The sequence below is a fragment of the Manis javanica genome, chromosome 2, assembly GCF_040802235.1.
Source record: "Manis javanica isolate MJ-LG chromosome 2, MJ_LKY, whole genome shotgun sequence".
In the NCBI taxonomy this organism is placed as follows: Eukaryota; Metazoa; Chordata; class Mammalia; order Pholidota; family Manidae; genus Manis; species Manis javanica.
The window spans coordinates 31,113,208-31,129,278 of NC_133157.1; the positions used below are offsets into that span (position 1 = coordinate 31,113,208).

Sequence of the window (16,071 nt, forward strand, 5' to 3'; positions counted from 1 at the left end):
TTTCTACCTTTATCTTGCATCTACCTACCACTTCAGCATTTTATTAAAAATAAAAATAATAGTAATAATAGGAGAAATGTGGGATCAACATATAAATCAAGTACAAAAATCAAACGAATATTCATATTTGACCTGATTGTTTATAGGTCATAATGCGTGATCAAAACCGAAAGTTTCTGTGAATGCCCTTGTACTGTTCACCATGTAAGAATTTATTCACTATGTAAGAATTCGTTCACCATGTAAGAACTTGTTTGTTATGCTTCAGAAGATTGGAGACTGACGAGAATTAGGCTTGAGATGGATTAATGATTGTACATTGAGCGTTGACCCCCCTATACTGAATTTTATTGTTGTTAACAACCATTTGATCAATAAATATGAGAGATGCCCTCTCAAAAAAAAAAAAAAAATGAAAGCAGAGAGACTAAGGGCCTTAGCAGTCAGATACCAGCAATGACATGTGGTATAAATGAATTAAAAAGTTTATTAGCCATAGAAAAAAACAGATTCCTTAAAATAAATTCTCATTAGGTTCCCTGTAAAATAGTAAGCTTACAGGAAACTTCTTCCTCATGAACAGAAAATCACTATACTTTTGGTCCAAGATATGCTGAGTTTTTTCTTCCTTCTCCTTCAGATGACAAACAGATGGATGTAGCCGAATCTATGAACGAGTGTACTTGCCCCAAATGTGCAACATAAATACAGAAGCAATGAACAGAAGACTCATAACCAATACTGGAACAGGGCCACTGGAAATAAGAAGAGAAGACATGCTTAATTTTAGTAATAATACATTATTATATTTGTAACACTAAAGGTATCCTAGGGGAAAAGGGCAGGGGGAGCATCTAAGAGTCATCTAAGATTATCTACATCATATATTCCCCAAATTATTACTGTTTATTCTGAGAGTGTGTGGTGATGGCATTGTGGTTACTTAGAAAGAAAGAATCTTATCTTTTAGTAAAACATACTACAATACATACAAATACAATGATCTAATGTCTTGGAGATGCTACTCTCTCTCATTTCACATACTGCTACTTTCCATAACACAAATAAGAAAAATTTCCCAAACTCATTAAATGCAAATGATCCAATTACCAGAATATTATTTAAAATTAGTATTTATTTAAAGGCAACCTTCACTGTCTGACTACAATATACTAGGCATACAAAGATAGGTATCACATTAAAAGTTACAAAGCTGTTTTCAAATACGTGATTCCATTTGATTAACGTTTACGACATAGACAAAACAAATATTAATCTCATTTTATAAGTAAGAAAAACTGGGGCTCAGAAAGATTAATTATTACCTGCCTAAGAACACATAGCCAGAATGAAAGGGTCAGATCCTGACTTAGGATTCTGATCCCACACATACTGCTCATTTTACTGCTTTAAGGTACTTCTTCCCACATTCAAACAGAAAACATTCTAGGCAACATGTGACACGTTTAATTTATATTTAAAAGTTTATCATAGGAAAGAAATAGAGTTTATTTATCAGTCCTTTGCTAAATCAAATGCCTTTCCAGGAGAGTATTAGTAATGGGCTTCTTAAAAGGAGAACTCATTGATTTTACACAACCTGTTGAGTGTTGACTTTGGTGAAATGTTACAGGTGCTGCCTTTGTGACTCTTCCTCCCAACACTGGGTTTTGGAGAATTTGGGATGTCACTTCATGTCCCACATAAAGCTGGAGAGTGGACACTGGAAAAGACCCCGGGCATCTTTATAGTTAAGGCAATCCTTGCTACACTATTCTGTTTTGCCAAAATGTGTGTGATTGCAGGAGTAAAAACAAATTTAAAAGTCCATGGGACAAGATCTTCATCATCTTGTACATGATCATACAAAGCCATGTCAGAGTAACATCAGCCATAGGGCATAAAGTTGAGGGTGCAGCTCTTGAAGTGCTGGAATTTGGACACCACTTTGGTCACTCAGGAGCTGTGACCGTGGCCCTGTATCTTACCTTCTCCAAGCCTCATTTTCCTCACCGGTAAGGTAGGGATACTCATACTACCTCTTCAGGGGGTTGCTGAGGTATTCAGGAAATTAATACATACACAATGCAAGTGATAGCAAGCTCTCAGGAAATGCTATTACCAACCCGAAAAGAGTCCTAAACTCCTAGAAGAGCCAACCAGCTCCAAGGTGTCATCTGACTGCTCCATTGTGGCTCTATAACGAATTCCTAACTATGTCCTTTCACCAAAAACACCTCCCTCTGGTGTGTGATGAGTCTGTGGTTACAGCACTTCCAGGAGGAGCCAGTCTGTCCCCGGGGGGACTCAGGCAGCACCAGCAGGCCTGGCCACACACCAGCAGGAGGCCCAGAGCACAAGCCAGACTCATGCAAGGCCAACAGGTTTCCCCACCTTCTTGGGAATGGTTCAGAATGAGTCCCTGGGCACCCTCAAGGGCAAGGGGCAAAACTTCTCTCTGAAATACCCAAAAAAAATACCTCCAACAGAAATCGAAAGGTAGTTGGAATGCCAACTCACATAATGCCCAACCCCAAGAACTACTTCCTAAATACACGCTCACCTTACCTACCTATCTTCAATATAAGAGCAAAGCGCAATCAGTAAGTAAAACCAAATCTCAAGAATTCTAGATGTCTTCATAAACTAAATTGAGATCCAAGTCAAGCTACTGGCCAAGTTAACTAAATGAATCCAAATGAAACCTAACTTTGTTTCTTTTCTACCAGACAGGCAGCACTGGAACAAGGCAGAACACCTGGGTCCAGTTCTTGTCTCTGACACGTACCTTCGCCTCTCTAACCTGAAGTGCTGTGCAAATGAGAGCTGCTGTAGGAAGTGGTGTTCTGGAGCCTATCTGACCAGTCACCTGTGGAATTAGGTCTGCCACACACCGCCAGACACCCCAGAAAGTGAGGCAAGAAGGCAAAGGACAGGGGTCCCTCGGGTGCCCACTTCCCATCCAAACAACTTGAAAGTGGTATGTTCACCCTCTGGGATCTACTCAGCACCCACAGAAGTCAAGGAGGCCAAAGAACTTTGGGTAACACGGTGCTAATGCAGAAACTCCCATTAAGCTGTAATAGTATCAGCCAATGCCTCCAGGAGGGCTTTGAAAAATCACCCAACTCTTAGTCAAATGGTTACTCGTATTTCTCAGTGTGGGACAAGAACACCAAATGAGCAATTTCTTCTAATTAAACAACTCTCCCTCCAGTTCTCTCTATTCCCACCATTTATTTTGAAGCTACATGAAGATTTTCCTTTGTTTTCACTCAATCCATGAAGAGATGTCATTCCAGGCCTGAAACTTAGTAATATATGGACAAAGCAAACCCAGCCCACCTGGCACAAATGACGCCGTTGTACATTATAAATGTCATCAGAGCAAACACCACTAGTGGCAGAGAGAGACAGCATTGCCAGACAGCTGTGACACTGAACAGAAACACGGTCTGCTGCCAGGACTTACACTTTGAGGCCAGGCGAATCTTCAGTGTAGAAGCGCCACATGCCCCCTGTGCCTGCTGAGGTTGTGCGGCCTGCGCTCCTTGTTCCACAGCTGGCATTTTTCCTATAAGAGAAAACATTTTCCAAACAGCCTTTTCTTAGCGACTCTTATAATATTGTAACACATGCTGTCATTATATTGTTAGAAGAACCAGAAAAAAAAAACCTTTTTCTTTGTTAGTACCCCTAAATTCTTGCTTTTACTCCACTGATCATAACCCCTAAGAACTGTGTACCTGCAATATGCTAATGCAGGCAGTAACCCTGCAAAGCAGTTACCATTTCCATTGTAGAAATGAGGAAAATGAGTATCAGAGAAGGTTGAATAAAGTGCCTAAGAGCACGTAGGAAGCAAGTGGCCCAGCCCGGCTGGGGGTCCGGTTCTGACTCCAGAGCCCATCTACTTGCCCCCACACACCAGCGACTCATTTGGACACAGCATTCATTTCCGTTTCTCTTCACCTGTATCTTTGTGAGGTCAGATAATGAACCCCTGATCCCAAAATGAAGTATACATTTGTGAAAAATTATTTTGTGATCTGTTTTCACTACTTTGATATACTGGCTGTAGATCTTGGAGAGCAAGGATGTGAGAAAATGCAAAAGACCCCCAACGAGAACTTGTCCCCCACAAGGGGAGCAAGGCCTGTGCGATGGGCAGGAATGCGGGCAGCCCAGCACACACAGAAGCCAGCCTGCACTTGGACCGATGACCAGAACAGGCACCGGAGTCCCTTCCCTCCTCTCCTCCGTCACTGGGGACCCTTCCCGGCCCCCGCTCTCCCACACGGCACTCCTCCAACCCCGCTCCTCATCTCGCCTCAGTGCTGGAGTGGTACAACCTGAGAGTAAGTGTGAGAAATGGCAGAAGAAATCTTCTTCAGCCCATTTATCACCAACACAGAAATCCTAAGGGGAAAGAGGAGAAAGGGAAAGCCTGGTCCCATCGCTGCTCCTCACCATTAACCAAATCCCAGTACAACCTCCCTCAAAACCCCATTCCAGTTATCTGTGGGCTGCTGATTCTGGATTTTTGAAAAGAGAGGGGCACTTAGAAAAACCAGAAGTGAAACTCTATCCCCACCTTCTCTTCTCACTGCCCTCCCAACAGGGGTCATGATCCCCCTGACCCCACCATGGCGTTGACCCCAAACTGGGCACAAGCAGCACTGGGCTGGAGCTCCGGGAGCTCACCCAGCTGCCCTGCCAATTCCAGGTGGGGTTCCAGAAAACAAGTTGTGTTCATGCTAGGACTGTGAAAACATCCAGTCTCAAACAATGATTTGGGACTACTGGACTAGAAAGATTATATTTCAGACACGTTAATCATGGGCTACATGGCAGCCTGAGAACTTGTAATTCCATTTATATGACTGTTTCTATAGGAAAACTGACTGTTATAGTACACATAATTGTATAGGGATCTACAGAGTAATTCACTTAGGAGAACTTTCACACACATGGATACACATCACTTAATCTATTCCTCCTTATGTTTAAAAAATGGAGCTAGATGGTAAAGCCAGTGTGGATATGATAACTCACTGGCTGAGCCAGGACTAAAACCCATGAACTTTCCACCATTCCTACAACCTCCCAAGTCCATTTCTGTCTTCAAAGTCTCCTGGAATTACAGGAGCCCCAAAGGAAATCAGTGGTCTCTTTGAAGATTTCTTACATCTGCTGGCACATGGGACCTAGCAGAGGATTTGATCATCAGAGCACCTAGAAATACCAAAATGTACTCAAAATACCTCCCATCCCCCCACTGGAAAGCTATGTAAAGGTTAACAGAGCCCATTGTAATCTCATAAATTTCTATTCAGGGTCCACTTTACCTCCTCTTCTGGCCAGTGTAACTGACCCCCTCTTTCTATACCCTAACACAATGGTTTCCATAATAACCTTTAATGTTCCAACTTGGTGGCCTTCTGGATGTTCCTTGAAGAGGCCACACTCACTGCCATCTCATTCTTTACACTTTTACCATTCCTGCGTCTAGGAAGCCTGGTCCTCCCAGGCCATTGCCTGATTCGCTCCCTTGCCTCTTTTAGGTCTCTACTCATGTGTGACCTACTCTGGTCACCTTACGCCCATCCACTCTGCTCCCCACCCAGCTCTATCGTTCTTCACAGCCCTTACTGCCCAATATTACATTACTTATTTGCCTTGCCTATGGCCTTTCTGTAAGGTTCATGAACAATAAGGTTCATGAAGTTAAGCCCTGCCTATCTTGTTCACAGAATAGCCTCAGAGCTGGAGCAGTGTCTGGCATGTTCCCTAAATAACTACTTGATGACTACCTTAATATCCTTGGCTGTTCTATCATCTTACGATTGCTGATTCCCATTAATCCTGCTTGGGTACTGTGTAGCATTTTATAGCTTTACAGTTTATAAAGCATTATTGCTCCTTTACATCCTCAGAGCAACTTCCTTTTATGCTGAATTAACAGAGCAAAGACTCCAATTCCAGCCTGGCCTTAAATCCCATACAATTGCTTCTTCAAGGTACTACCTCTACTACCTCACTGAGCACGGGAAATGCAAATCTGTGGACTGCATAATACAAAGCATTATTAGTAACTGTTAGCTTCAAGTTTTTCTTACAGACTTACAAAGCAAGGATATACTCTTGGACAGCCAGTACCTCTCAACATTACATTCATGAAGTAACACTTAAAGAGTGCCAAAATTCCAGAAGGGCACACTGTAGAGTCTCTCAATACATATGACCATTGTCTGTCTAGTTACACAGGCCCCAGCTGCAGTGAATTCTAAAAGATGACAACACTCACATCTTAAAAACTACATCTGTCCTCAAATGTTCATTTCTCCATTTCACTTATGCAGCAGTTATTTTATTTTTAAGTTAGTTATTTTATTATATTTACATTTAATATATATGTGACTTCTTTTTTTTTTCTTTACAAATTCTCAGATGGCCTATATCCTCCCTTTGATAGGGACTGAACTCTGAAGGATACTGTGATCCGAAGGAAGGAAATGTAAGATCTGTTCTTCCCACACAGTGGCAGAGCAAGTCTTGAGTCCCATAACTTCTACAGGCACATAGTGGAACAGCCCTCAAACATCTCTGCCACAGTACTCACCGTTCTCAGTAACTAGACCCATTCCCCAAGGACTGTACCCACAGTACATTTTCCTATCCAGCACAAAGAATCTCTGAAATCCAGAGTGGGAACAGGCAGCACTCCAAGCCCAAAGACCTACACTACAGCCTGACACACTGTCCAGCTGGTACATCCCAGCATTACCTTGAACATCTCAGTGACAGGGAACTCACACTGTTCAGGATAATCTTACCGTTTCTGACAGTTCAATTATAATTTCTTTGCTCTACGCTGAAATCTGTCACTGAAATCTGTAAGTTCAAATCATCAGTTTTAGACTTATCCATTGTAGCCAGCAACCAAAGTCTCATCCCTCTTCACAACCTAAAGGGTAATTATCATGTACACTCCTTCAGTCTCCTCTCTAGATAAAACCCCACTCGTTTCTTCAAAAATGCCAAGACTACAGGGTAGCTTGATTCCTTCACTCATTCATCATTTATTGCATCAGGGATGATGGGCAGTTTCTGTCAAATTCTAAGGAAGGAGATAAACATGGGAACACAAATGCATTACAACGATGTGAACAAAATGCTTTGGGAGGAAAAGAGGACTAGTAGCTACTGCTACTTTCTGAGTCAAGGAAGACCTCAAGAGTAAATAACTGAACTGAGTGAAGAATAAGTAGAAACTAGGGGGTGTCCATCTAGTGAGTTCAGAAACAGTAATAAATTTACTGTTGTGGATCACAAGAAAGATGAAGAGAGGCAGTTCGGCTGAAAAAAAAAAAACAACCACCAGCCTTGATACCCACCCACCCGTTCTTTTTAAAGGTCAGCAAATGAGAAACTAACATAGAAATTAAGCAGAAGGGTGACAGAAGCAGAGCAAAGGATGGATTATTGTGGAAATTACCTGGAGAGGAGGAGTTAGGCAGAAAAAGCAACGGTCTAGAAGAGAGAAGTTAAGGGCTGAACTGGGCAGTGAAAATGGAAATGGAAAGAAAAATCCAAGATGACGCTTAAGTTCTGGACGGAACGAATGCATAACACTGACATATGGAAATAAGGGGATATAATCGGTGAAAGTAGAGACAGTTTTTTATTAGACAAGTCAAGCTAGATTGTGTTTGGGACCTCTGCATATAAAGACGAAGCTCAGTCCAGATAAACCAGTTTAATGACATCAGTTTTCTCAAAGTTGCCTCTATCCCTATTCCAGTTAAACTTTATTTTTTTAAGATCAATGACCAAAACTGAGCAATGCAAAGAAAATACTGCCTCCCTCCTGAGACCCATTAGACCAAGAGGCCTTAACTGCTCCTACGGCCACGTCGCCTGAGGCTCATTTTGTCCTCACCTCTGCCGGACGGTGGATCCCGCCGCCCGGGCGGCCACTGCTTTGCTGGGGGAGCGCCCAGAAGAGCCCACGTTAGTACCGCTGGGAGTCGGACCAGGCTACAAAGAAACAATGAGACAGAAAAGTGAGCGCACCCCGCCCGCTCCCTGACCCCAAGCCCAGATGGCCGAGACCTACACCTGCACAGGAGGCTAGACAAAGCGAGGGAGGGAGCCACAGAAGAGAAGTAAGGCAGGAGTCGGGGAGCCTGGGAGAGGCGGGGATCAAGGAAGGGAGACTGGAGCCGCCATACCATGCTGGAGACTGGAGAGTGGCAGGGGACTGAAACTGACTGCCAGAAAGCTGGTAAGCACTGAAGGCCAGGGGCGGAAGAGACTAGCTCAGGCCCCGCCCCCGACCCGCTGGCAGGGTCCTCGCCGACTCCAGGGACGCGTGGGTTGCCCCACTATATGCCTGTAGAACTTATGCTACTGGAGACTTGTTCTGCTGCTCTCTGGGAAGTACAGATCTTCAGTCTCCTCCCTCAGAATCATGGCATCCTTCAAAGAGTTCAGTCCCTATCAAAGAAGGATCCAGGCACGGCCAGATCAGAAATTTTCTCTGGCAGTTACTAGGCGCCCACAGATTTGCGCTGATGTGGCCTAACGGACGCACGCGCCGCGAGGCGCGGCCAGCTCCGCAGTAGCCAGCTGGGAACACGCGCCAGGAGCCTGCGCGGAAGCCCATAAGGGCTCAGGCGTAGTTTCCGTGCAATGGCGGAGAAGCGAGGCCACAATCAGGATACAGGTCTCTATCCGTCGGTTCTGTTCCTGCATCCGGACCTGGGCGTGGGCGGGGCCGAGCGGCTCGTGCTGGATGCGGCGCTGGCGCTGCAGGAGCGCGGATGCAGCGTGCAGATCTGGACAGCGCACTACGACCCGGGCCACTGTTTCGCCGAGAGCTGCGAGCTGCCTGTGCGCTGCGCGGGCGACTGGCTGCCGCGCAGCCTGGGCTGGGGCGGCCGTGGCGCCGCCGTCTGCGCCTACGTGCGCATGATCTACCTGGCGCTCTATGTGCTCTTCCTCGGCGATGAGGAGTTCGACGTGGTCCTGTGCGACCAGGTGAGACGGCCGCTAGTGAAGTCATTGCCCAATCCTCGCCGCGCCTCCTCTTGTCACCCTGTGCGGCGCAATACATGACCTCTGGTGACCTCTGCCGGCCTGCGGTTCTGACAGATTGGAGCAGAGATGAGTGAGACTGGTTCTAGAACTTCAGTGTGGCCACATTAAAGCTGCAGATTAGAGGACGCCACGGTCATAAATTTTAGTTGAGAAATCTGCATTTTCACTGGCTTATAAATCTGAAGCAGGTGGGCCCTGGGGTTCCAAGAAATACAAGCATTAGAAGTCAGCCATCCAACCACCTTTTACTAATGAGTAATTCATATGTCTACCCTCTTTGCATTATTTCTGTTGACTACCAGGCTGCATGCATCATTCTATGTAGCCTTTGCAGCCAGGACTCAGTCATGTCCTGTTAAAAACACCAGGCTAAACATGTCATGCCTCTATTAAAACTTTAACATTCCTCCCTGTTAAGTCTTTGGAGAAAAACCCAAGTTCTTTATCTTGGTAAGTCATGTCTCCCTGGATCTGGTCTCTAGGTATTCTAGACTCTTTGTCTTTTTTCCCCCAAAACTTTATTTTAAAAAGTAACATTGACTTGGGACTAAAAATTCATAGAATGTAAAAGAGTGTAATGGAAAAGCTCCATCCTACTTCCCACCCCCTAAAGGTAGCCACTCTTAACAGTTACTCCTGTATCCTTCCATAAATTGTAGCTACACCAGCATATGTGTGTTCACAGATACATCTTAGAGTTTATAATTCTTATTATGATACACCTACTTTGGGATAAAGCTTGGTTGTGGTTTTTTTCCACCAAAAGTTTCTGTTTGGGACATCTTTATAATACCAGTATTGGAGAATCACTTCATCATGGGGCTGGAAAATCCAGTTTTGTTCAAATGTGCTATAATTTATACATTCTTCTGTTAAAAGATACTATATTATGACCATTCTCTTTTAAAAGATCAGTGTTGTAGTGAACTTCCTTGTACCTTTTTTTGTGTGCTTCTGCAAGCATATCCTTTGAGTAAATTGCTAGAAATAAGTTTGTGGAAATTGCTAAAAATAAGAATTCATTTTAAATATAGTTATTGCCAGATTTGCCTTCCAAAGAGATTGTGTCACTTTGCTGTCTCACAGTGTGATAGAGCCTATTATTCATGGCCTAGTGCACATTGGATATCACCATTTTAATCTTTGCCAAACTGATAGGTGGAAATCACATCACATTTGTATTTGTGTTTCTTTAATTGTTTCTTCCAAGTTACTTTTGATCATCCTTGCTTGTGTAGAAGCTATTTCTTTTTAAGAAATGTGGACATTTACCAAACATCCTGCATGTGTAATTGTCATTAAGCACAAGGCCACTAAGACTATAGTGTAGTAGATAGAAAAAAAACTGAGCTTGGAAGTAGAAGACCAGGATTCAAGTTCCATACCTGCTACTTTCTAAATAGCTCTGGGAAATCCCTAATATCCCTAAAGCTCACCTTCTGCCAGTGTTAATTAAGTGAGCTGTAGACTAATTTGTAAAGATTATCCAACAGGAAAGTTTCTGGGAATGCCAGCAGGTAGTTCATGCCCAGTAATGATTATAGTTAACATTTACTGAGCACATATTATGTGCTAAATTCTTAAGCATTTTACATATACTAGTCCATTTAATAATCACAAAAAAATACAGGTTTTTCTGAACTGTAATTGTCACCATGTTACAGTAGAAGAAACAGGCCCAGAGAGAGGTAGATTACTTGATCATGATCTGCTAGAGCTGAGATTCAAATCCTGGCAATCTTGATTCCAGAGCCTGTGCTCTAAAACTACTCTAGTTCATCCATTCAGTTCTTTAGGAGGAGAACAGTCCTAGAGCTGCTCTGTCCAGTAGGGTAGCCAGTAGTCACGTAGGGCTACTGAGCACTTGAAATGTGGCTAGTTGACCTAAGATGTGCTTTAACTAAAATACACAACTTATTTTTAAAGATTTAATGTGGGAAAAAGTATTTCATTAACTTTTTGATGCCAATTACTTTAGGAAATGATAATATTTTAGGTAAGTGAAATACATTAAAGTTAATTTCACTTTTAAAAAATGTTAATGTGGTTACTAGATCTTCACTTCTGTGAAACAGTGCTGGTCTAGAGGAAACCACTGGAATTGCAGCTTTCATTCCTTAGCACACAGCCAGCAACTGTCTGCCAGCCTTCTATACCCCAAACACTGTATTGGGTAAGAGTCTGGGGGAACACAAAGCAGAATCAGACCTTGCACCTGAGAAGCCCATAGGCTAGCAGGCAGGGTGGGTGTCTGCTTTAGGCAGAAGTTGAGTTGACCAGTCACTGTATCTGCTTTTGATTTTTGCTTCGGCTAGGTGTCTGCCTGTATCCCAGTGTTCAAGCTGGCCAGACGGCGTAAGAAGATCCTGTTTTACTGTCACTTCCCAGATCTGCTGCTCACCAGGAGAGATTCTTTTCTTAAACGTCTATACAGGGCCCCGATTGACTGGATAGAGGAATATACCACAGGCATGGCAGACTGCATCTTGGTCAACAGCCAGTTCACAGCTGCCATTTTTAAAGAAACATTCAAATCCTTGTCTCACATAGACCCTGATGTCCTCTACCCATCTCTGAATGTCACCAGCTTTGACTCAGCTGTTCCTGAAAAGCTCGATGACCTAGTCCCCAAGGGGAAAGAATTCCTGTTCCTCTCCATCAACAGATATGAAAGGAAGAAAAACCTGACTTTGGCACTGGAAGCCCTCGTAAAGCTGCGTGGAAGACTGACATCCCAAGACTGGGACAAGGTTCATCTGATTATGGCAGGTGGTTACGACAAGAGAGTCCTGGAGAATGTGGAACACTATCAGGAATTGAAGACAATGGTCCAGCAGTTTGACCTTGGCCAGTATGTGACCTTCCTGCGGTCTTTCTCAGACAAACAGAAAATCTCACTGCTCCATGGCTGTACCTGTGTGCTCTACACACCAAGAAATGAGCACTTTGGCATCGTCCCCTTGGAGGCCATGTACATGCAGTGCCCGGTCATTGCTGTTAACTCAGGAGGGCCTTTGGAGTCCATCACACACAGTGTCACAGGGTTTCTGTGTGAGCCTGACCCAGTGCACTTTGCAGAAGCAGTGGAAAAGTTTATCCATGAACCTTCCTTAAAAGCCACAATGGGACTGGCTGGAAGAGCCAGGGTGAAAGAAAAGTTTTCCCCTGAAGCTTTTAAAGAGCAACTCTACCAATATGTCACCAAACTGCTGGTATAATGAAATTTTTAAAGACTTTATGCTGTGTCTTATCATTTTTGTAGATCATAGACCCAGTTTTGAAACCAAAAATGAAACCTAGAATCTAGTGCAGAAGAAATTTAAAAAAATAAATAAATATACTTGAATCTGAGCCACCTTCCTATACACCACACCTCCCTGCCTACTTTTTCAGGAAACCAGTATCTTTTGTGCTGTAATTATTCCAAGTCATACCAGTGTTGATTAAGGTAAAAATGTGGTGCAATCCCATGTTCAGCAGAATATTTAATTATAGTTTCTCTGGATCATTGTTCTGCCTATAAATTTGGCGTCATATTGTGCCTTACTTAGTTTTGATCATTTAGGTGTATCATAATTAAAGTTGATCAATTTGGCTTCATAGCTTAATGAGAACAGGATCACTGTACTTCCTGAATCAACCCTCCTACCTACATGGTCACTGTCCTCTGTTTGGAAATTTTTGTTAGTCATTCCTCTGCCTGGATCCAGAGCAAGAATAAGTATTTTTTTACAAAGATGATTTGTTATGTTTTTTGCACACTGAGATGTGACCAAAAAGATGTTTGTCTTAGAAAAAGACAATAAAATATCCATTTTGGGCCTCTGTGATCTATTTTGGTATTGTTAGGAATATAGACAGCCAAGCCTGAAGTTGGAACCTAGAATAATCTGACTGTTGAAATGAAGATGGAATATTGTCATGCACATAGTGTGCAGCTTAAGGTTTATTTCTCCATGTCATCAGTTTTTTTAATATTTGTTTTTTACTAAGTAAGCTCCTACTAAGTGTAACACAAATGCTTTTTATCCTCCAAGGCCTACCTCAAATGCCATGACTGGGAAGCTTTTGTCGACCTTCTCCCCATCTCCCAAACTGGAATTGATCCTCCCTTTCCATGTACTCTAGCTCTTGAATGACACTAATCAGGCTATGGTTCATTATTTACCTGTTGGTGTACATACAAATGAACATAAAGCACTTTTCAACATAGCTTTAAAAGTAAATTCAATTTTTAAGAACAACAAAGATCACTAGCCAAAGGCACTACATTAATCAACTGAAAGAATGCACCTGAGAGCCTAACAGCCTCCCTTGGACAAATTATTGTGCCTTACTTAGTTTTGATCATTTAGGTGTATCATAATTAAAGTTGATCAATTTGGCTTCATAGCTTAATGAGAAAGGATCACTGTAGTTCCCGAATCAACCCTCCTACCTACATGGTCACTGTCCCCTGTGCCTCAGCTTCTTCATCTGTAAAATGGGATAACTGCACTATTCTGCTTTCCCCATAGAGTAGTTACAATGTATTACCATGATCTATATAAAGTATATCCTATAAATTACATAAATGTTAGCTATTTTGCAATTTGGGGATATTGGAAACTAGAGGTTCCATGTTGTACTATTACTTTCTTTGGGGAGTCTTAAGAGGATGAAATTTCAGGTGATAATTTATCACAGGAGTATTTTAATGGAACTGTACTGAAAAGGAATTCTCTAAAATGAGGATGTCAAATATGTTGAGTCTTCTACAGAATGAAGCTTGAGTTCTCTTTTCTTTGGCATTGTGAAAGCTCACCATCCAGTAAAGTAAGTCATCCCCATCTTGTGGCTTGGTGCATGTGTCTCAGGAAATTGCAGCCTTTCCAGAAAGGCCTGGTGGCTGTGACCACTGGCTTAGGACAGACTCGGTCACGCTCTGATCTAGAACTGGAGCTTACCCATTCAAAGCACAAAAACTTTGGCCTATTTGACTATTTTTATGCAGCTCCTTCCAGAATGACCTTCATGGGTTCATGGACCTTGAGTTTAACTCCCTTCGTTGTCTTAAACTCCAGCAGGTGACAGTAAGACCACAGGTCTGGGAGGGATGCAGAACCCTGCCTGCCAGGAGCTTCCAGCTTCTGATGCAGTCACTCCTGGCTCCTGGACCTAGGATGGAGCTTTGCCCATAGGAGGTGTTCACAGCTTCCAAAACTAAACTGCAATTAGGGAAGATAGCAGTATGGAACGCTGAAGTGAAATGTTCCAGGGCTGTGTGGGTAATAATCCCTCTAGCAGTAACTGTGGGGCCTAACAAGCTGCATAGCAAACAGCTGATTGAATCCTGACAGCTCTGAGGCATAGGTATTCTAACCTTTATGGATGAATGTGGTTGAGCCAAGTTCCTGTGTCATACAGCCTGGAGGGGCAGGCCACCTCCAGATTCTCTGATTCTGAAGTCTAAGCACCTTACTGTTCTTCAGTCTGCCTTCTCCCAAACCAGCTCCTCACACAGGAGTCTGCACTGAGGTCCTCTGCAGCACTGCATTTGGGCCTGTTCAGCTCCTCAGGCTTAGAAAGGCTCTGCTGTTTGTTTTCGCTTATCAGCTTCAAAGCAGTCTTATGAGGTGGGTATGATTATCCCCCATTTTGTACACAAAACAGCTCAGAAATATGAAAGACTTGCCCAAAGGCACACAATTGAAAAGAGAAATGAGCAGGCTTGCAGCCAGTGGTCCCCTGATCCACTAAGGACTGCACGTGCAAAATTTCTCAGCTTGTCCCCATTTGGTAAGTGTAAATATCACAGACTTTAGAGTTTGTGGAACTCTTTCTGGGCTGTCTTGTTTCCTTTTCACAGCATCCTTCCAGGTAGTCCCTGTAGCCATGGTTACACTAGGAAAGCTGAGCTGAAGCCCTGGCACTGTAATTCAAACCCAGGTCTCTGACTCCCAGCCAACAGTTCTTTGGTTTGTGTTACAGATGCCTCCTCAATAAACACTCCTCCACCTTCTGACCTGCCCAGTACACGAGTTCCACTCCGCCCTTTGGTTCTGGCTCCTTCCACGAGGAAATGAGGCACCTGAGCTCTTCTCTGTCCACCTCAGCCAATACCACCAACTGTCCTGTGACCTTTCTTCACTTTTCCAACTCCCAGAATCAAATACACTCAGCTGAGTAGGACCCCAGAGGTTCCCAAACCTACTTTGTTCTTACACAGATGGGAAAACAGGCCCAAAAAGAGAAGGATCTGCCTGTGGTCACACAGAGCGACAGTTACAGACTTGTAACTTCTTTCTGAACCCCCTCACATCAGTTCCACTTTTACAAAAAACTCCTTCTTTCCTGCCACTTCCTTTGAACTGCTTACTTCATTTCTAACCTCAGCCCCTGCAGCTGTGTCCCCAACAGCCTGTGAGGGCACCACCATCCAGATACCAGTGCCCTCCTGCCTGCTAGCAGAGGGGAGAGGAGCTTTCCCAGTGACAGGCCCAGTTTCCAAGCTGTCCTCCTTGATTAAATAGCAGCCCATGTGAGGGAGGATAAAGAGGGATCTAACCACGCAGGCTCCTGAGCCAAGGGGCTGCCGGAACCAGCACTTTGTCCATGTCGAGAGGACTGGGGATTGGGTGGGGCTCACAGGACGAGCAAACTGGCCTTGTGACCCAGAATATGCCCACAAGTGAATGCTGAAACACCTTGTAAGAAGTACTGTCACTAGGCCATTGAGACAAATACAGCCTAGATCAGACTTTCAGGGAGTGTGTGTTAGGATTTTACTGGGGGGACACAGATGTAACACAGTTGCAACTTAACCTTTGTGACCTGCCACTCACCCAAAAATGGCAGGCAGAATTAGAATAGGGGGCTAAAATGATGAAATCAGATTAGCCTTTGCTTTTCTGTATTACTTAACTTTGAGTTCCAGGGCCCTAAGAACTATTGCAACTCTTCATTGTCCCCAGGTGAGTGTGATTATTA

General features: G+C 43.6%; 2 protein-coding genes across 2 annotated transcripts; one reads left to right on the plus strand and one right to left on the minus strand.

The window, feature by feature from the left end:
• Nucleotides 1-467: 467 nt before the first annotated feature.
• On the minus strand, nucleotides 468-8,373 carry SEC61B (SEC61 translocon subunit beta). The gene is made up of 4 exons (XM_017655515.3): nucleotides 8,235-8,373; nucleotides 7,943-8,040; nucleotides 3,473-3,574; nucleotides 468-755 (listed from the first exon to the last, which is right to left on the minus strand). The coding sequence occupies exons 1-4, from the start codon at nucleotides 8,235-8,237 to the stop codon at nucleotides 668-670; spliced, it is 291 nt and encodes a 96-aa protein (XP_017511004.1). The 5' UTR covers nucleotides 8,238-8,373; the 3' UTR covers nucleotides 468-667.
• Nucleotides 8,374-8,487: 114 nt separating this feature from the next.
• On the plus strand, nucleotides 8,488-12,340 carry ALG2 (ALG2 alpha-1,3/1,6-mannosyltransferase). The gene is made up of 2 exons (XM_037003925.2): nucleotides 8,488-9,042; nucleotides 11,418-12,340. The coding sequence occupies exons 1-2, from the start codon at nucleotides 8,695-8,697 to the stop codon at nucleotides 12,318-12,320; spliced, it is 1,251 nt and encodes a 416-aa protein (XP_036859820.1). The 5' UTR covers nucleotides 8,488-8,694; the 3' UTR covers nucleotides 12,321-12,340.
• Nucleotides 12,341-16,071: the final 3,731 nt, after the last annotated feature.